The following is a 24,122-nucleotide window of genomic DNA, read 5'->3' on the forward strand; positions in this document are numbered from 1 at the left end:
TGAAGGTAGTGTTCAGGACAAACCATGAGGCCGACAGCCCCAACAACCAGTTTCTAGTTCTTAATCTGTTGCAGGCCTCCTGTGTGGTCTGGGACGAGTCACCTCACCCCGAGCTGGCTTGTTTTCCTTGTGGAAATGAAACCCTGTGTGTCCTTGGACTCTGATTGTCTCTGTGTTTTTCTGTAATCCATATATTCTATTTTTAGGAAACTTTCTTGGTTATTGGCAGAAATCCTAATGTATATCTTATTTGGTTGATGACCTGGGCAGTCTGTTTTGAATTAGTTCCCTTGACTTGCATTATTTGTCAGCCTTCTCTTCCTTATGTTCACTTCAACAGCAATTTGATCGCTTGTGCTGGAACTAAAACATCTAACATCATGCAGCGAAGTAACTCCTCATCTTAGCTTTAAGGCTTTACAGTTGTGCCTTTATTTACTTTAGATTGTTTGGCCTTGGAATAATCTCTGAGCTAGCTTTCTTTGGAATTGGATGACTGAGTTTGAAACAAGACTTTGAGCAATGAGATCTTGCTGTGTCCCAGAGACAATGTTTTAAAGGCAGGGCGGCTAGGTCCTGAGTAGAGCAAATAATGCATAATTCATGGTGCCTCCTAGCAAATTTAGTTTTTTTTAAAAATAAATGGTTCAATCCACTTGATCCCAGTTTCCTCAGTAACTTTTAGGAATTGATAGCGACTGATAATCAAGGATCATTCTTTTTCTATGACTCCAGGCACCAAGCAGGCTGAATAAATAGCGCAGAGAAGGAAAATAAACATATTTGCCCTGACCCTGAGTTGAGATCAAAAGCTCGCTTCCCTCTTCTGGCACTGATGTGGCTGTGTTTGCTACCTGAGAAGCAGCAGCAGGGCTACTGATGACATGAGCTCTCCGTTGTGTTTCTGAAGGATGTTTTCTGTGCTTCTCAGTGCAGTGGTGAAGCAAGGATGAAGGGTGTTGTGCTGCCTTCTCCACGGGACATGCTGTGTGCAGGGCTGAACACAACTCGATTTCCATTAGAAATGTCTCTGTCAGTACTGTGCTCTTTTTTCTTTTTGTGACTGAGAAACCTCTGAGGTAGAGGAATAAGATTTTTCCACTCTTTATTTATCTTAGTTTTAGCTAAGAGTCGGTTTGGGCACTTTGTGGCTGCAGTGTTTTGCTGGATATGATTGCGCTGGGTAGTGTGCAATACTGAAGTCAAATTTCATTTTCCCTTCTTGATACATAAATTGCTTTTTGTCCAAATAAAGATTAAAGACTAGTTTGTACTGTAAATTCAAAGCTGTGTGCAGATTAAATTGGGGGGAGAAAGGGGCATTACTGGGGTCAGGGCCTTTGAAATCTTGCTATGTCTGATTCGATGTAGGATGGAACAATTTTACTGTGGTAGCCCAGGAAAAAAAGGGGAAAACAAAGTGTTTGACAAGCCAGAATGAAACAGCTCTCCCAATGACTCGACTGAAATAATTGCCAGCATGCAAAGAAGGGAATCTACTAGATACTAGACCAGTATCCCTCCCATGGTTAGAGCAGAACCAATGGATTTGAGTTGCTTCTTCAGTTGTGCATGCCAGTATCAACTATATTAAATCCTTTGGGTTTTTCAGTGTCTTGCATATAAGCAGAAAGTGACTTCTCTTTGTATTTTAACATGCTACAGGGTATCATCTCTTAAGATTATAGTCTTAAATGGAAAATTACTGTCAGCTCTCTGGTCAGAATATATTTGATTATAAACCCCTCCAAGAGGATTTAAAAAAAAAAAAAAGGTAATATAAAACTGAAGAACTACTAGCGAGAACCAGGACACTCCTGATTGAAATACATCTCAGTCATCTTGTGCTTCTAAGCTCAGCAAGGTTGGTTTACTTAGCTAAAACCAGGTGTTTCTGTGGGCTAGAGCCCAAAGTCTGCTTCCAAGGTTTTGGCAGAAAAAAGTGGGAAGACACTCAAACGAACTAGCTAATTGATCAGAAGTTAGTGCTACTTAAACTGCTTCAAGTGTTGAAATTACTTGAGCAAATCTTATATTGAAAGTACTTTTCACTTGTTTATTAGAGTTGCTGGTTTTGTTTGGTCTTGTGGCTTTGTTTATTGTTTGTTTAACATAAATCAGGACCACAGGCAGTGGTGTTTCCTGATGCTAACTGCTTGGACTTTTTTTCTGAGACTAGGATCAAGCCATTCTTAGTCAGAGAAACCTTTTTCCTGACTGGATTGCAGTTTGTCATATCCCCGTGTTACTACCAATGTAAATCTAGAAGGAAGAGAATGGTTTTTATATAGTCTGTTTAGTGGGCTGCAGCATGTACAACCCAGCAGCTTTTCTTCTAGGTCACTACTTCAGTAAACACAACTTCTTTGTGCTGGTACAGTACAGTACCTTGTCATGAGGGAATGAAGGTGGAAAGAGGATCCTGGCATGCTTACTGGTTGTCATTTCTGACAATAAGTGAAGTGTTTGTGTGCAATTGCTCAAGGCAGAGCCAATCCTCTCTGTCTTTCAGACAATGGCATAATAAAACCACACTTTTACCTTATCTTAAACAGAACAAGCAATCACCTCTACAGCAAAAAGTCTTTTTTTTATTAAAAATCAGCACACAGATCCTTTGGCCAATAATGGCATATGTGGAAAGACATAAATACCTATACAATATACTTACACAATTACCAAATGTTTTCATCGTCACAGACAGCTTCAGGTTTCTAGCAGTTTACTCCCTATAGAAATGCTGAGCAAATAAACAGTGCCATACCCTACCCCCAAATGGCAAAGTTATGTAGCTGCAAAAAAAAAGTGCAATTTCATTCAATTGTTTACGATATACTCGGCACAGTACCCCACGTTTATTCTGTTTCATAAAGGCACACGTATGTAGTATCCTTCAGCTTCCCGTAGCTTATAAGTAACAGACGGATCCATTTCTGTGTTTTAGTAGACGTTACCTAAATAGTCTGAGTTAGAAAGTAGTAACTGGCATATTATGTCGGCATAAAGCAGGTCCAGTTCCAGGGTAAAAGCAGTTCTTGCACAGGTACATGTAGCAACAGATCTGAGTCCTGCAGGCAGCGTGTTCTAAATTAAATACAGAGCAGTACAGGTGGTGACAGTTTGTCAAGCATACAGCAATACCGAGAACATACTTCAACTCTGATGCTGGAGCTGAACAGAAACTAATAGAAATGCAAATCTTAATCACCTTCCCATGCGGCTGGGCTTTTAATAAAATCTACAAAGCTAACACTGAATAGAGATCCCTGCACCCCAAAACACTATTGTTAACACATGGAATACAAATTCAAATGGTCAAAATGAGGTATTTCAACTACAGAAAACCCAACGTTTGTCAAAAGTAGGACATGTAGAAACTGTATTTGAGCTGACTTCACATGAATAAAGCAAGACATTCAGGAAAGAAAGCGTTCAGCTACAGGAATAGTATTGTAAGTTTGGTTTTCTTTTGTTTTTAAATCGAAACTTTTATTTTTGTGGAATTTTCCAGTTAATTGGGATTAATATCTATGCAATATATTTGCAGAATGGGTGTCTACTAAGAAAACTTAAACCATACACCAAAGAATCTCTCAAGTCTGCCACGTTATTTTGTTCTGTAGCTAGAACAAAACATGAGCAACCTTAAAGAGAAAAGGGTATAATGAAGTTGTGTTAGACACAGTTACCAGGTGTATAGAGGGGTGATATCAAGTAAGTAAGAGTGGTCACCATCATTCCTCAGCTTCATCTTGCAAGTGTGCAGGCAGAGCACCTCGGCAGGCAAAGGGTTGTGCTGCTGTCGAGAGCTGTACTAAGCCACGTACTTCTCCTTCCTGATACCTGTGTAAGAAACAGCTCAGGAGAATTTCAGAACTATTACATATTTGTATGCATCATGTTCTCCGTGGGCCAAAGATTGGAGATCCAACACTTTTCCTTCATTAAAAATTGACCCCTGTGGAAATTGTTGGGGGGCAGGTAAGGGGAGTCACAGCCAGCAATGTAAACACCTCCCGTGAACACGGAGACTGGTAGGAACGGATGAGCAGCGCTCTCGCTAGGCTGAGACATGCAGCAGACTTTTCACCTGCACTTCAGATCCCAGTACTTCAAATAACGGCTTGCACGCCAACAAATTCAAGCACTGCTTGATACATAATTCTCATGGACGTTAAAGTACTTCCTTAAACAAATTTAAAATATGACACTTAACTACCTTACTTTTCCTATACATAATACATTTTCAATATTTATAAATACTCACATTACAAGCATTTAATCACATATATACACACAATACTAGTTTACCCCAAATAACAAGTAGATATTTTTAAAATGCAAAAACCAATTTAAATCTCCTGTAATCTTGTTAAATATGAGATCCTTGTTTTGGAATGATACACCTTGCTGAAAAGCACATCTGCCTAGCTGTCAATACATGGACATGCATTAGAATGGACACATGCTAAAAGAACTTACTTTCAAGATCTTAATTTGTTTTAGAATGACGTCAACGATTCAGGTTTTCAAAATGAAGAATTATCATCCTTGGCAAAAGACTCTTCTTAATCCTCAATAATTCAATCAAAACAAGAGAAGAGCAACAAAATAACATACTTGGTTCCTTTGGTATGAACTGCTAACTTGCTAATTTAGGAAGCAAAACTAGAGATACTGGCACCATTTTTTTTTTTTTCCATTTGTGCCTTCCTGCAGGTGAGAAGAGGCTCCAGCCAAGGCAGATGAGGAAATGATGGGGATTATATGAAAGTGCAGTGTGCAACAAACAGTAAAACTGATCACTAAGAACATACTGTCCAGGCATAAAAGTAAAATCTCTGGTTGTACTGTCAAAGATTTGTAGCTGACAAAGGGTATTGGAACTCAGTAGCTCTGTACTAATACTGGAAAAAAATCTGTGTATTAGAGTATCTGCCATGCAAGTGTTTGAATTACAGTTTCACCTAAAATTTTGAGGGTAAATAGTGAAATTGTATAAGGGATCTGTTCTACAGCCAAAAACATCCTGTCTATGTTTACTGTTTGTTCAATACCGTACCTGATGCTGACAATTCCATCAGCACTAGAATTATTTGTAGTGTAGGCAGAACTAAAGGAAATAATCCCCTTTACTGACTTATCACTTGAGCAATTACTTAGACCTTCTGTAATATTCTTTGCTCTACTACGAGTTACTACTGGTGAGAAGGAGAGAATGTCACTGCTGGGAAATTGCTCTCCTTAGAGTGCCATGCAGCTCTTGAAACAGGAGAAAAGGTTGTCTTCAAACACCAGGGTTGTCTTAAATTGGGGTGGGGGTGGAATCACTCTTCCTTTAAATGATAATCAGGGCAACCTGCGTCTCTCTAATGAGTTTACTTTCTTATCTGTGCTAGACATTTTAGGGCCATCTTGCTTGTATTTTAAATACTCTCCACCAATCTAATCCTGCTAATTTTACAGAAGTAATCTAAAAATGTAAATCTGAAGTCTGTGACCTCTGACTGCGTAGTAGTCAGTAGGATTATTTACTGTTGGGCAGGGAATGTTTCTTCATACACAATGTGTCTGGACAAAAAGCTAAGAACAACACCTATGCCTAACAACTGAAGGCTGGGTTTGTAGTGTAACTGTTTGGCCAAAAATAAGATAATAGGCTCTTATCTGCCAAAAGCCATAACTCATCCACCTTTTTAAATACAGACTGACTCTGTAGCTGCCAGATAATTTATGTACATGATGTCTTTAAAACAACAGAAAGCTTAGAGACAAGTTACAGGTCTAATAATTCCATTCTTGTAAATCAGAGCACTCTCCGAAGACCTGACTTTCTCCCTCCCCTACTGTGAATATCTGATGCAAAATCGTTCTTTACTTCAATGCTTGTGTCAATAAGCAGCCACCTGTTCCCACTGGCAACAGCAACTGATTTGCGGCCCCATTAGGATCTTCAAACCTTGCCAAACTGACACTTGTTTCTTGCCAAGAAATAAATAGCAGATGTTAGTTTCACAATCTTACAGATAATGTGAAGGCCCGTCATGATCTTTAGCAAATATATGTTTGAATGTAAAAGATCTTCCAGCAGCTTTTAATCCAAGTTATCTACCCCCAATTTTCTGTATTATCCATATTTTGCAACCTATTATTTGCCTTCAATCCTGTAATACAAGCCTTTCCAGGTTTTTGCCATTTGTTTTATAAACATTTTTACATCATGCCACATCAGTAGCTCTCAGAATTTCAGGGTTTCATTGATAGTGACATAATGAATCGTGCAAAATCTTTTCAATATTTTTAAGCCCTAGTTACTGGGATTCTCCCCACATAATGGTAACCAAGCTCAGAGTCCATTAACAATCTGCTTTTTATTTCCTCTGACTTTCACGGGATGCCATCCTTCCTTTGGCAACACTGTGAAGGTGGCACTCCCCAGTCATACATGTAGGAAAGCCTGAGCTTAACCTCCTCCTTACAGAGCTTCCCTTCTTTAGCCAGGGTCTGGTGCTTTTCCAGCATGTCCTCAATGCTTTGCTTATGCGTTACTATGTACTTATTGTTGCAACCCCGTGACTTATACTCAGTGTCAAAACGAGGGTCGTGCACTCTCTTCACATCAATGGGAGCCAGCCAAACCCCCAGGGAGACATCTTCACTCTGCCACATGTTCAGGTAGTCTCTGCTGAGACGCAAATAGTGCACCAGGTCTGCAGAAAGCACATAACCACCACCTAGGGCATATGGTAGATAGTAGTCACAGAGCACCCAGGCACTCTCTTTCCACTTGCCACCGGATTTCACTCGACCCCGGCCAGAAAAGAAGCCCCAGTAGAGGCGACGTGGCTCCTTGGCTCTCAGCTCTTCCACGAGTACATCCAAGCGTACAAAGGTATCATCATCAGCCTTCAGGGCAAACTGGAAGTCAAGGTGCAGATCCAGCCAGACGTACATGGCCAGGACTTTAGCAGTCAGGTTCTCATAGGAATCCCGCAGCTCCGGCAGAAGCAGAAGGTCCTTGTGACGGCTTTGCTCTAGCTCCAGGCTACGAAGCTCCTCGGCCCCGAGCCCACCGGTGCCAATGACGAAGCGGCTCCAGACGTCGTCGTGAGGAGGGCGGCCGGCCACCGAGAGCCACGTGCTGCGGATGATGCTGCGGCGCTCGGTGTACTTGGGCCCGCTGGTGATGAGCACGGCCAGGAACGCCGTCTCCTGAGGGGATGGTGGCGGTGGTGGCGGGGCTGCGGGCAGCTGTGCCCCCCTAGCCCCCCGAGGTGGCGGAGGCTGGTTGTGGGGGAGCCCCCGGGGGGCTGGCAGCGGCCGCAGCCCCTCGGAGGTGCACTTGGCCAGGTAGAGCAGGACCACGGCGAAGAGCGAGAGGCCGCCCAGGCCCAGGGCCGTCTTGTGGCGGCACAGCAGGCGCAGCAGCTTCATGGCTGTGGGGCGAGCGGACCCCGGCCACAGCCCTTCTCTGTCCCCGTCTCTTGTCCGAGAGAGGACAGCCTTCCTCCGGGAACCCTCACCGCGCCTCGCCTGCCCTCGGAGGTGGCTTCATGGCTCCTTCCTGCCTCTTTTTTTTTTTTCCTCTTCCCCTTCTCCTCCGGGGAGGAGCTGCCCCGGCCCTGCCTACCTGCTGAGCCCTCGGTGTGGGCAGCACCCTCCGCTCCGCTCGCCGCCTGCCGTGTGGAGGCCGGGGCGGGAGGCGGAGCCGCGTCTACGCCGCCTCACGGCGCCCGGCGGCCGCCATCTTGCTGCGGCCGCCATCTTGCAGCAGGGCAGGCGAGGCCGGGGCGCCGCCATGTTGGGTGCGGGCAGGGAGCGACAGGAGGTGCTGAGGTCTTCAGGGCCGGGGCGGGCGGCGCCGGAAAATCCGTACAAAAGGCATTGTTTTAATATTTCCTGAACAAAAGGTGAACGACGAGCACAGAGCTAGGGGCGTTACTGTGGCCAGGATAAAGAAGCTGGCAATGAATTACCAAAAAACAAAAATGATTCGTTCACGCTTGGAGGGGAAAATCTACTATTTTTAATTACTAATTATTAAGGGAAAGATAGGTGAATGAGGAGCTATGCTCGCTGCCCCACACTAAGGTTAAGCAGTGGGGGGGGGGGGGCTTATCCTGGGGGGAAATGGCAGCGGGGAGGCCTGCGGGTGGTGGGCTCTTCCTGCCCTACTCCAAGATGGCCGCCTCCCCTTCGCCACGCAGTCCCTGCGCGTGACGTACTTCCTCCACGGCGCTCGTCCGGCCCGGTCGCTTCTCTCCGCCCGGGGCCGCGGGGTGGGAGCGGGCCCGGGGGGGCCGCAGGGAGCCGGGGAGGGCCTGAGGAGCTGGGCCGGGGCCGGAGGGAGCCAGGTCGGGAATGAGGAGCCGCCGCAGCCCGCACAGGTACCGGGGCTGCGGGCTGGGCCCCGGGGGACGGGGTGGTGAGGACGCCGGGGGCCTCCCTGCAACCCCCCCCGCCCCCCTCCCAGTCGTGAGGCCCAGTCATGAGGGGGCTTCGTGAGGTGGGTGGTGGTCGGCGTCCTCCTTTCCCGCAGATCTGTAGGGGTTTTGTGCACCCAAATGCCGTGCCGGGGTTCTTCTACCTTCCCCTGAGGCCTGTGAGCTAGGAGGTCGTGGAGGTGTTCACCCAGCAGCAGGCAGGTCTGGAAAAGGTGCCCCTGGTGGTGCTTTTCCTGCTGCTCTCTGTTCCCAGCTACCCTTAGAATCATAAAATCATTCAGGTTGGAAAAGACCTCTAAGATCATTCAGTTTTCACGCACTGGAGCTTGTCATCCTATTCCCCTCGGTCATTTATTTCCCGAAACACCTTCATGTCATTCAGCCTTCCTAAGGATTTGGTGTGCTGCTGTGCCTGTTTCTGCTGCTTGACAGTGTTAGGGGTGTTGCTGTGGCTGCCCACACACACAGGTGGGTGGTTCATGCTCTGAGCTGGCCCCTTGGTAAGTGCTTGGGTTTTATCTCTCAGGTCATCACCTACTGTAACACGCGAAAATGATTTGCAGAGCAGAGCTAGGCTGTTTACAGGATGTTACACCTTCTAAAGTCTTCCAATAGAGGTTAAAGCTGTGCAGAGTAAAAAATGGCAAGATCAATTTCTTGTTGTATATGTTTTATTTAATATGAATCTTTATTCTTTCACTGCAAATACCCATGTTTATGTAGATTCATCAGAATTTTAAGAGACTTTATTAGTGACATAATGTTCTACGGTTTTGAATGTGCTTATGCTTTCCCCTTTTTGTTTTTAGGTCATTTATTCCAGTCACAATAATTTAACTAGCCAGTATCTGGATTAAAAAAGAAAAAATGATGTCAAGACAGGCCTTCCTCTGCAGTCTGGGATCTCTGTATCTGTCCCTTCTGTTTGTATTTCTTCTAATGGATGTTTATGCAAGGCCTGCAAATAACTCAGCCCTCAAAGAAAAGGCAGCTGACAGTAAAGATGAGAATGAGATCTTGCCCCCAGATCACTTGAACGGGGTCAAAATGGAGATGGACGGACATCTTAACAAAGAATTTCATCAAGAAGTTTTTCTGGGAAAAGAGATGGAAGAGTTTGAGGAAGATTCAGAACCCAGAAAAAATAGGAAGAAGCTCATGGCCATCTTTTCAAAGTAAGTTGTGCGCTACCAAGAAAAATGCAGCCTTTTTCTGATCTGTGGAGTAAAATTAGTAAATTTTTATTTAATACTAAAAAAAATCGTCACGGGGGGGGAGCATCATTCTGTGAGCAGTGCACTTGCCTTGTTAAGATTGTAATGTACCTGCATCAAATGTCTTTAAAAGCAAAACCACGTTGAGAGTCACAATCAGTATTCAGGATTGGTGCTGTCATCTAGTAAAACTTATGACAAAGCGTGTTGTTTCTGTGTGACAACGCCTACGTAGCTTATTAGGGTCAGAAAAGGTAATATTTTTTTCATAGAGTATTGGGTTTATGTGGCAAGGTTTTTGGTAGTGAGGGGCTGCAGAGGTGGTCTCTGCAGGCAGCTGCTGGGCTTTGCGCCTTGTCAGAGAGGAGCTGGCTCCAAATGGGACCTGCTGCTGGCCAGAGATGAGCCATGAGCAACTGTTGTGCCTCTGGGAGAGCAGATTTAAGAAAGGGGGGAAAAAAACTGCTGCGCAACAACAGCTGCAGCCCATGGAGGAGCCCCCGGTGCAGCAGGTGGATGTGGTCTGGAGGAGGCTGTGGCCCATGGAAAGCCCCCGCAGGAGCAGTTTGGGAAGGCTGGCATCCTGTGGGAGGGACCCCATGGGTCCTTATCTCAACCTCTGAGCCTTTTTTTTTTTTTTTTTTTTTTTTTTTTTTCCCAGCAAACTTTCTTCTCCCCCACTTCTTTTGAGAGGGGGAGTGAGAGCGCAGTTCTGGTGAAGTTCAGCTGCCCAGCAGGGTAAAACCACAAACCACCACACCTAGGTTCCCATCTCAGTGAACCTGTGAACAGTGAAATCATGTTTGTAACTTAAATTAGAGTTAGTAAGAAAGGGCTTTGTTAGTGGTAGGATGCCTACGCAATTAATTGGCAAAGTAGGATTTTGTTCCATCAATAAGCTTTATTGCTTTGCAGTAAGCTTGGTCCCAGTTGCTGTTCTAAGTTTCTTTTTTCTCCTTTGGGCTTATATTCCCTTTGGATTTTGTTTTTATTTCTCGTGTGGCTTCTGCAAATTACTGCAGAAGAGCAAATGCTGAAAAAGATGCAGGAGGGAAGCCAGAAGGGGAAAAGAGACAGCCAAACAATGGGGTGGGACAGTGGTAAACAAACTAATAATTGCTTTCTGTTCATAAAACTTTCTGATGGATGCTAAGTGTTTAAAATGTGTCTGGAAATATGTCAAATTAAAAATAATTGTCTAACTGCATACATCAAGAATTCAGAAGTTCACATGAGAATAGAAAGGTTCAATTTTTTTGGTAGCGTTTTTGAAGACTCCATATAACTGTTTACTGTTTAAAAATATTAACTTTTAGGCATTAAAGCTTTTTTCCTTTTATAAAACGCTTCTTGTGCTAGAAAAGGTTTGTGTCAGCTAATGCAATTTCAGCAGGTAATCAATTGGAGGTCAGCAAACAATAAAAACGAAAACCAAGGTGTCCTTGTAGACACTAGGTGGCAGGGTTGGCTTTATTTGCATTTTTACCATTGAGGATTAGTTTTACTAGAACAGTTCAGATCACACCGGTGCTGTCACTGGTGGTGTGGGGACGTGCGTATACGTGAGGTGAAGTGAGGAGGCTTTGAAAAGCTTTTTTCTTTTTGCTAACTTTTCATTAGCAGGGAAGAAGATACCAATGATAACACTTTTTTTTTTTTTTTTTCTGGTGTTTGCTAAAGCAAACAGGACGACCAGAGTGCCTTTTACATTTAGAGTACTATTACTTACTGCTTCGATATTCAGACCGCTGATTTTATTGGTAGGATGCACAAGTAGTCTTGGGACTGAAAGAACAAGTGGCGCTTCACAATTCTGTGTTTCGGTTCCTGTAGTCACTCTTTACTGGCCTTAATTGTCTACCGAAGCGGTTTGTTGCAAGTTAATCCATCCAAATGCAGATATGAAGATTGTGGTGAGAAGATTACGTTTTCTTTATTGCCATATATACGTTTAGTGGAAACGTTTATTTGGTGGTTAGTATATCTTGCTCACAATCACAAGCTCAGTTCGTTTCTGCCTGTTTGTTTTGAAAGAGGTTGATTTAGGCAGCTTAAAGCAATTGGATTAAAGATCAGCTTCAGTCAGATACTTAAATGGCATTCTATTAGGTGATCGCTTTAGAAATGCCTAAATTAGAAACGCATTCTGAGGAACTTGCTTGGTTCCTAGACATTCTCTTAAAGGCTGAGTGAAGAGAGAAATACTACGAGCTTCTGAGAAAAGCTTGCATCTCACAGGTGTCCAGATGCTGCGGAAGTATTTTCTTTCAAGGCATAAAGAAAGCCTGCACCGTTTTTTGTTAATGAAAGCTGAGGTTCTGTGGTGTGTCAGGATGCTATAAAGTACTCAGTTCAAAGCATAAACTCTTGTCTAAAGGGTTAGTGAAAATAAAGGTGAAACGTGGAAGAAAAGCTTCCTGAATGATGTTTTTGTAGCTCTTACATGTGACTGAAAGAGCAAGTGGCGTTTCAGAATTCTGTATTTCGGTTTCTTTCGTTGCCCTTTACTGGCCTAGCTTGTCTGCCAAAGTGGTTTCCTGCAAGTCAGTCCATATTTCCGCTTCATCCTGTGAAACTGGGGCAAGGTGCAGAAATCTGGGCACGTCTTTATCGTCTTAGCCAAGGGTAAGTGGTCAGGTACCTTCAGGCGAAGCAGATCTGTGAGAAGGCCTTAAGTGACGTCCTCTTTCATCCGTATCCTAACTGGAACTTTTAACAAAGTGGGGGGGGGCTGAAGTCTCTAGTTAAATTAGCTGTGGGCCTAGAGGTGGTTCTCTTGCTGTAGTTTGGCATGTGTAGGTGGGTGTTGATGGGAGGAAACAAGGAGGAAGGATGTTGAAAGCAATTGACTACTCATGGTGATGTTGATTTCACTAAATCAATGGCACTGGGTACTAGAATTCAATTTTGGTGAGGTTTTAAGGGAAAGTTGTCTGGTAAATTGAGTCACGTCTCTTCTGTACCAAGTACATCAATTCAAACTGATAGATTCATCAGTTCTGTTCAGTAGCATGACGTATGCGGCTTTCTGTCAGGATGTCTGTGGTGATTGAGTTCCCTTTGTGAGTTTGAAAGTTGAGTACCCTTCTAGGATTTGCATTTTGCTGATGTTTTCAGTGACTTACAGGCAGCCCTAGTTGTGGTTTAAAAACGAAAATCTTTGTATTAGCCAAGTACCTTACTGTGAATTTGTCAGATCAGAGCCTTTGCTACACCTTCAGTCAACTGTTACCATGCACAGATACTTCCTAATTTCTTTTCCTTGTTTAAAATTAATGTATTTATCCTTTGCTAAAGCAAAACTCCTTCTGAAACCCACAATGCCTCTAAGTGTAGCTGTCTTGAAATATACAGCTGTGACCTTTTGCTTGTGTGCAGACCGCACGTACAGAATGGTTTTGGCAAGATCCGTATCCCTCTTCCCCATGCCCCCTTTCTTAGTTTCAGGTTTGTCTCATAGCTTAACAGAGTTCTCATTTCTACTGGTCTGCCTCCCGTCCGTGACGGGAAGATGCTGCTAATGCCAGCCGATGTTGGACAAGAAGCAGGTAGAATAAAAAAGGGGAGAAGGGATGTTTTCAGCTTTCTTGTTTTGGAGTCTCCAGGTTAGATTTTGGATTTATATTGTTCAGTTAAAAACGAGTTTGTGTTTGTGTGCTGTTGGAAGGTTTTAAGTAATATGAGTATCCTGAATTGTATTTTCCTAATGTGTACATTCAAAAATGCATCTGATAACTTCTGTGTATCTCCTATGATTTCAGTAATGCCTTGCTCTGAATTCTGGTTTTAAAAATTATTTTCTGTATCTGCTTTTCTTTATTTGGATGAATCAGAAACCAACTCGGAAGTACATGTACTTGGTGATCAAGGAAAGCTTTTATCTGTAGTCCTTTAGGTAAGCACACTGCCACCTTACAGACACGCACACACAGTGCATGAGGGAACATTGTAGTGTTGTCATTTAGGTACCTGAAAACATGAATCTGAAAAATCTGAGTGGCCAGCTGTTTATTGGTAATACTTTCAGACCTTTTGAAAGATGGCCGCAGAAGTCTGATTTTTAATGGCTTGTGGTTCAGAAACAGGGCTGAAATGTTTAAAAGCTGTTCTTCCAGGCTTAATATCTATCTTCAATACAGCTATCACTACAGGGCTTTTGTTAAGGAAAGTTTTACAATTATCCTATTAAGTGGAATGTTCAGAATACCTTAGAGTAAGAAACAAGTTAACATTTAGTTTGCGAATAGATAATAAAGTTTGAATAGTCACAGATGTGTTCATGTTGAATTTAGAATTTGTGTGATACACATATTACTGAAATATATTAATACTAATGGTAGTTACCACACTACATAAACTGTTTGGCTGTAGTTTATCTGTTATTTTCCTTGGGAAGAGGCAGATGAACAGTAAGGTAAGTTCCTCTCTGTAGTCCTGGTTTCCGAATTCAAAGTTGTGCTAACAGTAGTCCCTGCTGTATAGAAACATTTTCTGTCAAGTCAGGAAATAGGACGCTACAGACCTAAGCTTCTACAAATTACAGGTGGCACGCTCTAGCTGAACACTTGATAATGCTTCTTGCAGAAAACGTACAATCAAGTGTTGTTTTCTAGAGCTGGTGTTACCATAAAGTTTTGAGAAATTGAGAAATTTACTAATATCTTTAGAGTGCTCAGGCATTGTCTACCTCAGAAGAGTGGTTCCCCATCAGCTTGTTATTAAATTGGTTCTACATGAATTACTGGCCTTAGGTTGTTTGGCAACACAATTATCTCAGCTCTTCATTATTAGTGGAAATGTTTTCAGTAGCCTGTTCTGAGTGAGACGGTTACCTAAGGAAACATGGACAGCCTTTGTTTTTTTTAAATTCCCTTAGATTTAAGCTTGCTACAGGACCATATCTTTTATTTTACACAACTGTAAATACTCCTCTCAAAAGCAACAGTGCCGTTTGTGGACAATGAATGGATTTTATCTCCCCTTATATAAGGGATGCCTGTTTGCTCATGAAAATCTGAGTCACTGGAGACTTCTTGTGAACTACAGTAGCAGAACAAAGGTGTACACTCATGAACTAGAAGAGCAATGAATGGGATGTTTGTTACCTTCTTAGTTACAATGTGAATTAAATGGAAAGTACAGTTTGGAAGTAGTCAGTTTGATAGCTTTGATCTAAAGAAATTAGAATGTAAAATGTTGGGGGGGGGAGGCTTTGTTTTCTCATTTTTGATGTACCTACTGTATTTCAAAACCCCCATCTATTTACCTGGTAAGTGCAAGGTGGCACAAGTGGAATGTGACCGTTTTACTGGTCTTGCTATTGTTTACTGAAAAGCTGCTAACGCTGAGTCAGTGCATGCAGATATATGTAGAAAGATGTGGTTACAGTATTTAAAAACACCAACACTGCACTTAATAGTTCTGTGTTTTAGACGATGAAATGCTAGGGTTGTTGTTCGTCTTCAGCTTTTAACATTTAGATGACATTTAAATGCAAATCACATTTAATAACCTGACTTTCAGTGATAACACTTCAGTAGTGCTAAGACTGATTTAAACAGATAAAGTCAGGCAAGTTGTTTTTTTAAATTGAACAAGAGTGCTTGTGGTGTGTTTTAAATATAATCTTGCCTATTAAATGTTACTGATGTCTTTCCATTTTTAAATATTGTTAGATCTTTAATAAATACTTGGTATGCTAAAAAACCCTTAGAGTGGCAGGTTATTACCTTTTTTGGTATGTATTTGTTCAGTTTTAACTTTTTATATTCTTTTTAATGAAGTAAGCACTAATGGAATTGCTCATTTGGCAATCTGTCTTTCTTGATAAAGCAGCATTGGTAGTACATGAATGAGAACAGTGGAGATTGGACATCTGCTGACAATTTAGCCAGTGAGCCAAAAAAAAAAAGTATACAGGTGTTGCCCAACAAGTACGTAAGTGTAGCTCAAAGCACTGTGTGCAGGCATATATTTTGACAAAACATAGTGAGCCTAATAACTGGGAACAACTAAATGTGCTTTTTTAAGAATTAAAATCTGTCACCTGTAGTGTATTACCAGAGATCAAGGGATCGTAGAGGAAGCTTGATTTCCGCCCCCCTCCCTTGCTTACAAGTAATAGAAAGTATTAAATAGTTTGAAAGGCCTTGCACCAAGGATATTCACCTTGTATTTTCATTGCTCTTGATGTTTGCAACAATTGTGATGTGAGCTAGGCACACACAGAGGCAGCTTATCAGTAAACATCAGAGATCTTGGAAAATCAAGGGAAAAAGGACCTGGAAAGGTAAATTGAGAGAGAGTTACTGGTTTGGGGGAATGACAGGGAAGAAATTCTTCCAAGTAGTGACAGTCTGCAGCAGCTGGCTGTTTGTTGACAGTTCTGAACCATTAGGAGGTGAGCTCGTATGCAATGAGCAATGCCTTTGTAATTTTCTCTACTTTAAAAATGTGTTCAAAAATAGAATATCAAAATGAGTTCACTTACAGCAAAGTGAAGTAGGGCTAAATGTTTTTGAACTAGGTAGTTACCTTGATGCTTCTGATTTGAGAAAGATGGGTATGAAAAACAAGGAAACTTTCTACCATGCATGCTTAAGTCCGGAGTCTATACAGTCATCTGTGTTTAATTATGAAACCATTTGTTAACTTGCTGCTTGTTTATAGTTCAAAGAATCTACAAGTTCTCAGACATGGTTATAAACTACTTTTTATAGCGACCTAGGTTTGTTATCATTGAATGATTTGTTTAAAATCTACAAATACTCCCCCAAATCAAACAAAAGAGAACTTGTCTGCTATTCCTCCATAGGGTGGATATAAATAACGATAAAAAGATAGGTGCTAAAGAGATGCAGCGCTGGATCATGGAAAAGACGGATGAACATTTCCAGGAAGCTGTGGAGGAGAATAAAATGCATTTCCGAGCTGTGGACCCTGATGGTGATGGTAAGATTGAATGTTTCCTCCATCTCCTGATGACAACCAAAGTCAGCTGCTAGCTGTCAAACTGACAGACTGCTCGTTTGATGTGCTGCGCTAAAATCCTAGTAGCTTTGGACTGCACGTGATCCTTCGCCTCTCAAGAGTTTTGATCCATGCAGAAGACAGTAGAGCAAAGAAGTAATGTGTTTGTCAGCATTGTAGTTCTCTGATTGCTATCTTATTTCTCTTGAATTCATAGAAAATCCCAATTGGCTCTGTCAGGGATGAGGTGAGGATCGTGACATAAATGGGTTATTTTCACAAGGCTTATCTGCTATAAGGAAACATGAAGCTGAATTGGGTGATAGCTGTCTTGTTGCCATTCATAAAGCTTAGCGTAGTGGTTATAGTGCTGAACCAGAAGATTTTAGCACATGCCATTTTAAGAAATGAGACCAAAAGTTCACCATTTAACTATATAACATCGTGTCTGAGATACGGTTCTCTCTTACAGGCCATGTGTCCTGGGATGAATATAAAATCAAATTCTTGGCAAGTAAGGGATTTAATGAAAAAGAGATTGCAGAGAAGATCAGAAACAATGAAGAGCTGAAAATAGATGAAGAAAGTAAGTGCAGACTGTTGTTGGTGTATGTCTGGTTTTCTTTTACTTTCCTAAGTCCTGAATGTTAAAACTGTTTTTAATATGAGGTGAACGTTTTAGTTGTGCTGCTGCCTTAGTGCGAACGTAGAACGTGTAAGTCATAAGACAGAAATACCGCAGTTCATTTTAACTCAATTCTGCACTTCCAACACTCTGGGTAGAGGTATTTGTATTAAAAATCTTTTTTGTTACTCTCTATTTGAACATTTGTGTTTAATGCTCTGCTAAAATATGTCAACCTGTGTTACCTGTGGACCATTCTCTTGTTAGCTGCGGTACCAGGTCCCCCGTTGCTCCAAGTGAGAGGAAGCCGAGCGTACTTAACTTCTGAAACTGAGGAGGGGCATGTCTACTATCAAACTGTTGTGGTTAAATAGGTGTGTGCTCAGGCACTGCGAAGAATGCTAGAAAATAGCAGAAGGTTGCCTAACAATTGTTCTGTGTTTCATTTAAGTTCATTATTGAGAGATTCTTTAGGTTAGTGAGATTAATCATTTCTTCCTTATTACTTTTGAAACTTTCATTTGAATTTGACTTGTTACAAACACGGTAATGCTTAACAGAGTAACCTTCCCCCCCCATCTAAATGCATTTACTGTTAAGTTAAACATGAAGCCTTAGCCTTTCCTTGCAGGAATTAGTCATTTAAAAATGGGTTATGTTATATTTTCCATTTATCAAAAAGCAACTAAAATGCAAATGGGCCTTTTGAATTTTATGGCGGGGAAAACACCTGTGCAGCATGTTCTATGGCAGTGTGGTTAACTACAGTTTACAGGAATGCTCATCAGATAAAAGATTTGCTGAATAAGGAAAGCGTGTGCATAACTTTTCTACCTAGGTAACAAGCCTTGTTTGGGAAAACCAAATTAGTTATCTGCCGCTTCCTGAGGATGATAGGCAAAACTCATTTTCATACGCCAGTGTTGTGTAAAAGCTTTTTGGTTTTTGTTTAACTGTCTGCATAATAGAAAATAACTGAACATGTGGATTGTAAGACATGTTCTGAGTCTTAGGCAGAAGCAGATTGGAAACCAAGCCAAAACTGGGGACTCAACTTCATATTTACCTTAGGCAGATAACTACAGTTTTGAACTGATGACTGATATTTGAGTTTTGTATAGGACTAAAAAGAAGGGCAGGAAAAAGGAGGATGTCTTATGTTTTATAATATTTGGGGTTGACTACACCAGGATTTGATTATACTGTTCTAACCGATGTTTTAAATAATTAAAACTTAACATTCACAAATGTACCTTCAGATTCATATTAAGACTCCGAAGGATTTCCCTATTCTTCACCAAAAAAAAAAACATTCACTGAAGACTTAAATCTTAATTGCAGCTGTAACTTTAAAAATTCAGATACTACCATTGCTACTGCTTTTTCTTATGCAACCAAAAGCATGCTGGAGATATTCAAGACACTTTATTGTGCAGTGACTGTAGTCTTTCAGAGCGCTTTTAAAACTTGTGAAATGCAAATGCTTCATATTCATCTTTGTTAGTATATTTTGCAGATAGGGTGTGCCACAGACTTGTATTTTTCTTCCAGTTTGTCATTTAGAAAATGCCTACACCAGAAAAAGAATGCTCTGTACAGGTATTTTTTTTCCTGTTTGGTTATGTTCAGGACCACTGGTTGCATGTCCTGTTCATGCTGTGTGTTGCAGGGTGGTTTTTCAACAAGTCAGTGGCATAGTTTTAGCGGAAACTCATCTTCAAGTTATGATTCTCGCTTGAGCTTAGGAAAAACTCACTTAGAAAGTGCTTGTTGACATGATGTAAGATGAAATAGGTGGAAATGTAAAGTGATTGCTGCTGCTGATGTCTGTTCATACGTGTGCTTAGACTTGCATTTGTTTTTTGTAGCAAAAATATTTCTCTTTATTGCAGTAACAATTAAAACATGTATGGTTTAGGTCTGAAATCTGATTGTGTTTTTGATACGGAATAGACAAGGTAACTAAAAGGAGTAATAAGTACTCATATCCTGAAGTGACTGAAAACTAAAATACATTTCTTGGTGCTTACTTAACTTTTCCAAACTTTCTTTTGTAGCGCTACCTTCTTATGCCTCTCATAGTTGCAAAAAAATCAATTTTTTAGGCTGAAATACTGGATGCTGTTTCTGAGCCAAGGGATATAGGTTTTCTGGGTAGGAGATTCTTTTGGATTCTGAACCTTTGACAGGGTAAAAGAAAAAACGAGGAGCAGGGCAGTGCAGAAATCTTGTAGTGTTCCTAGTCACTTTCTACATTTTAAATTTTGATTCAGGTGTAGCTAAGTATTTTCATCTCCTAATTTCAGCTCAGTGGTTTGGTTAAAGGATCTTTCCTAGTGTTGCAGCACTAACTTGTCCAAACTAATGGTGTTTTGTTTCCCTTTAGCACCCTCTTTCCCTAGAAGTTTAACTATATAATAACTGGTTCATAGGTCATCCTTGTTTAAACAATAGAGTAATAGGGGAAGGTATATTTTAGAAACTGTCTAGTTTAAACATAACGGTTTTAACTTTAAATTTCTAGCACAGGAAGTTTTAGATAACCTGAAGGATCGATGGTACCAAGCTGACAACCCACCTCCTGATATGTTGTTGAATGAAGAAGAATTCTTGTCATTTCTTCACCCAGAGCATAGTAGGGGAATGCTGAAGTTCATGGTCAAAGAAATCATCCGAGATTTGGGTATGCCATTTTAAAAGATGTTTTCTTCAGAGTTGTTTACTTGCAAACTGTTGGGTGGGTGTTAGATTATTGTACTGTCGTGGCTCAATCTGAAATTTTGGCGCATCGTTTGCTCTGTTTTACACATTCCAATGCGATGTATTAAGAAAAACATGCTGTTAGCACTAATACTGGTATCTTGATGGAGGTGCCTCTGCATTGTTCGAGACTAAATTCAGTCTCTGCTTGTTAAAGAACAGCACAGCATTGTATGTTACAAAGGTATTCTGAGTACTTCTTACAGAGCAGATCAGCTGCCACTGCTTCACACTCAAGTGCTGCTGCATCATAGGGTCTCTTTAGCAATAGTAGAAAAGGGTTGAATATTAAAATATTCTAAAATATACTGATGTGAATGTTTAATGAGGCATTAATTGCTTAGTACTTCTGCAGTGTAGCAACCATGTGAGAATTGACATACACTTATGAAAACGGAAATAGTTGAGGTTTCTAAGAAAAAAATATTTAAAAAAAATTCGTAAGTACTGTCAACAAATGCTTTTTTCAGTTGAGTGAATAGTTATACATATTTGAAACTGCTGGAACACCTCAAAGAAAAGAAAAAAGTGAACTTCAACTTTGGTAGTAGTTAGCTTAATAAATATGAAGAGTTTTCAGTGATGCTTAAGTGTTGGGTGCACAGACAAAACAATTCCAGTACACGGTCCTTCATGAATATTAATTTACTTGAATGCTGATATAAGGGGAGATTGCACACAGCTGTCAGAAACTTTCTGTTGCAGCAGATTTAGGGTGGGGGAAAAAAAAACCAACAACATCAGTGAAATAAATAGATGCCCAGCCTGTCAGCTGGTGTATCTTCCAGGCCCAGTAGAGTTCTTTGTTTTTTTGTATGTTGACAGGTATGGTTTTGTATATTGACAGGTATGGTTTTTAGCTTTCTAAACACTAAATGGGTGCCATAACACAATTTTCTCCTAACCAAGCTATAAGTGGTAGCTGCTATTCTCTGCTGTAGTCAGGACTGTGGACTGCTGAAACCACACCAGCTGTGCTAGTGACAACTCTGATGTGAAGGAATATCTAATTTTCATGGACATTAGGCAAATACTTTTCAGTTTCTATCTACTTCTGTTGTAGATCAAGATGGAGATAAGAAACTTACCCTCTCAGAGTTCATTTCGTTGCCTGTTGGTACTGTAGAGAACCAGCAAGCTCAAGACATTGATGATGATTGGGTAAAAGACAGAAGGAAGGAGTTTGAGGAGGTCATTGATGCAAACCACGATGGTATTGTCACAATGGAAGAGCTGGAGGTGAGTCTCCATCAAACAGTTCTAGCTTTAAAAATCCATAGGTTGTTTTTAAATACAGGATTGAGACCACTTTAGAGGATATCAAGTCCAGAAATATTTGAATTAACAGTACAGGATGTGTGTACTGTTTTGGATTATAGTATTGCGCAACCGTGCTTGGAGTAGGATGTGATATTGCCCTTTCTCGGAGAAAGGGGAGTTTTCCTAGTGTTGCTGTTATTCATAGGTATGCTTTTAGGGTTTTTTGTCACATAGACACTTGCATGGATATGTAGTGCATGAAAGCAAGTCACAGATTTCATTAGGTGCACTGGTGAATGGGAGAATGAGTCATACTTCCACTTACAGAACAAGTAATTGGCAAACTGTGTATTCATTTTAAAAAAAATCAAACAACAGGCAAAATGAACAAACCTTGGGGCCCCCAGTAGCTTAGAAAATAGCAGAGAGCTCTGTCATTCAGAGTGTTTTTTGTAAGTTACATTTTAAACAGTGATTTCTAGATTGTGGCCTTTTTAGTCTTCTGTTCGCAGAAGGAAGGATTTAATGCTTAATTTTTGAGACTTCCAACCTGGGTGGTTTAAAATGGAACAAAAAAGTTCTTGATTGAATGTCCTCCAAAAAGATTATGTCCAGAAACAAGAAAATGTAGGAGATACAGGCTGACACTGTGAGGATTTAAATTTTGAATTTATATTTCTTCACAAATTACCAGATTTGATGGCTTATTTTGCAACCAAAATGTCAAAAATGTTTGTGGGTACTGGCATGAACTGAGAAAATTCCTTAGAATGGACAAGGAAGCAGTGAATGGAAAAATAGCCAGGAGGTGGATGTAAGATGAAACAAAGATGTGCTAACACTTTTTTTCTATGACTTCCATTTGCTTTGGGGTGGCTCATGTTGTTCTCGTAATTGTTGAAGTTTACATGAGGCCAGGGTTCATAATCCTGGTGTGTGGAAATGTGTGCTTGGTTATTGAAAATGACTGATTTTCTTGTCCTAGGAATATATGGATCCTATGAATGAATACAACGCCCTAAATGAAGCGAAGCAAATGATAGCAGTAGCAGATGAAAATCAAAACCACCACTTAGAGCTGGAGGAGATCCTAAAATATAGTGAATACTTCACAGGCAGCAAACTTATGGACTATGCACGTAACGTCCACGAGGAGTTCTGACCCTGCTCGCTTTTCCAGAGTTCTGAAGCACTTTCCTGCTTTCAAAATAAAAATAAAGGAATAAAAACCAACACTCACAAACAGACAGAAAATTTCCTTGCTGCTATCTGTGTTTATATGCGTACAGTGTGGTGTACTAGACTAAAAAAACTTCCGTCCATATAGAAGATCTACAGCTTTGCCTTCGGTATGTTTAAAAAAAAAAAAAAGTTGATTAAATAATGAGGCAGGTACTGGACTATGGTGGTTCACCCTGTTTTGTACAGTTAATCCAGCTGAAGTTTCAGCTGCTTTTTGCTAATTGTATTTGGTGGAGGTATATTAAATATTTAACTTCTCTTGTTGCCCTCATGGCTGCTGATCCATGGAAATCACAAGTAACAGTGAAAGATGTTGGCTTTTGTAAAGGGGATTGCAGCTCACATGCGTGTGTTCTGGCCCCATGAGGATATCCATTCATAGACTGGTTGGAAATACTTTTGTTTTGCTCAACAAATTATACAGTTGTATTTTGTTTATGGTCATAACCATTTCAGAATGTTTTAGTTACGAAAATCAGTAAATTTTATCAGGTTGCTGCTGCCTGGACTGTTCTTGCTGTGTGTGTTTTTTTTCCAGTTATGCTCAGTTCTTTTACTGTCCCACTGCTCTGTGTAGTCAATACACATTTAATGGTTTATGTACTCAGCATCAGTGGGTTCCTTGTTTTTTGTCATTGTTTGTGTCTCAGAAGTTCAGTTCTTACTGGATTTTACTTTGCTTAACACTGTTATTAGCTTGCTATGTCCGATAAGTGCTGTTCTCTTATCTATCTCCAGTAACTGTTACAGCTACTCAAGAGTCAGGAGAAAAGAGATGATAGCCATGTTCCTGAGATTCCTAAATTCAGCAGGGATAACTTGGCTAATCTTCCAGTATTTTTCTTAAGGCATCTCAACCCAGCGATGCGTTTTTGGCAATATAATACAAGTTCTCCTTCCATCACTGAACAGTTTTTAAGAGCTGTGGGGAAGAACTTACGTTAAATGTTACAGAGAAACTCGTCCACATCTACTTTAAAAAGAAAGCTGGTGACAGGATTTGTAACTGCACTGAATGTGGGAGGCTTGAGATTACTTAGGTCTCTAAAAAGAAAAAAAAAATAAGATTTCATAATGAGACACTGGGGAAGGTTTCTGTGTAGACTTCAGATACTGCACAGAACAACGGGGTTCACCTAGGTGTATGATTCCTACTTAACTACAGTTTATTGTTGAAACTGGTATAGTTACTTGTTTCTGTGCAGATAATTCTTTCAGAAAAGTCTTTATTGACGCTGAATGGTAATGCTGGGGGAAATACAGGCTTTGCTTTTTGAATTGCTTTTGTTAGAGCAACGTGCAGTCAGCATTTGAGAAGCTTTTTAATCAGTCTATTTTTGGGTAGTCTCTGAAAGCATCATGCAATGCAAAGGTCATATCCACTGTCTAAACAGAAAACTTATTTTTCTCTAGTTCTATCTTTACTGTAAAAAAAAAAACTTTCCAAGGGGTTGCCTGAAAAATCCAAGATAGATGTTATATTTGATTAAATTTATTCTCTTAATATAATGTAAATATAAGTATGGCTGTCTTTCTGTTTCAGTATTCACCTTTTTTGTTGTTAAATGGCTTGTATCAGTCTTTTTATATGCATATAAATAATTTTCT

The 24,122-nt window shown here is 40.8% G+C and overlaps 2 protein-coding genes across 2 annotated transcripts; one reads left to right on the forward strand and one right to left on the reverse strand.

Annotated features, from left to right (window-relative positions):
- Nucleotides 1-2,571: 2,571 nt before the first annotated feature.
- Nucleotides 2,572-7,807, reverse strand: B3GALT6 (beta-1,3-galactosyltransferase 6). The gene has a single exon (XM_035344410.1). The coding sequence runs from the start codon at nucleotides 7,432-7,434 to the stop codon at nucleotides 6,388-6,390; it is 1,047 nt and encodes a 348-aa protein (XP_035200301.1). The 5' UTR covers nucleotides 7,435-7,807; the 3' UTR covers nucleotides 2,572-6,387.
- Nucleotides 7,808-8,215: 408 nt separating this feature from the next.
- On the forward strand, nucleotides 8,216-23,912 carry SDF4 (stromal cell derived factor 4). Its single transcript, XM_035344409.1, has 7 exons — nucleotides 8,216-8,387; nucleotides 9,254-9,619; nucleotides 16,473-16,609; nucleotides 17,100-17,213; nucleotides 19,777-19,935; nucleotides 21,076-21,251; nucleotides 22,258-23,912. The coding sequence occupies exons 2-7, from the start codon at nucleotides 9,312-9,314 to the stop codon at nucleotides 22,432-22,434; spliced, it is 1,071 nt and encodes a 356-aa protein (XP_035200300.1). The 5' UTR covers nucleotides 8,216-8,387; nucleotides 9,254-9,311; the 3' UTR covers nucleotides 22,435-23,912.
- The last annotated feature ends 210 nt before the right edge of the window (nucleotides 23,913-24,122 follow it).

This window comes from Oxyura jamaicensis, chromosome 21 (genome assembly GCF_011077185.1).
Source record: "Oxyura jamaicensis isolate SHBP4307 breed ruddy duck chromosome 21, BPBGC_Ojam_1.0, whole genome shotgun sequence".
In the NCBI taxonomy this organism is placed as follows: Eukaryota; Metazoa; Chordata; class Aves; order Anseriformes; family Anatidae; genus Oxyura; species Oxyura jamaicensis.

What these genes read in the sequence shown, in the direction of transcription:
- B3GALT6 (XM_035344410.1), bottom strand. Translation starts at nt 7,434, where the DNA reads ATGAAGCTGCTGCGCCTGCTGTGCCGCCACAAGACGGCCCTGGGCCTG.
- SDF4 (XM_035344409.1), top strand. Translation starts at nt 9,312, where the DNA reads ATGATGTCAAGACAGGCCTTCCTCTGCAGTCTGGGATCTCTGTATCTG. An exon ending in CTCATGGCCATCTTTTCAAA is followed by an intron (nt 9,620 to 16,472) that starts GTAAGTTGTGCG and finishes ATTCCTCCATAG; the next exon opens with GGTGGATATAAATAACGATA. An exon ending in TCACAATGGAAGAGCTGGAG is followed by an intron (nt 21,252 to 22,257) that starts GTGAGTCTCCAT and finishes TTCTTGTCCTAG; the next exon opens with GAATATATGGATCCTATGAA.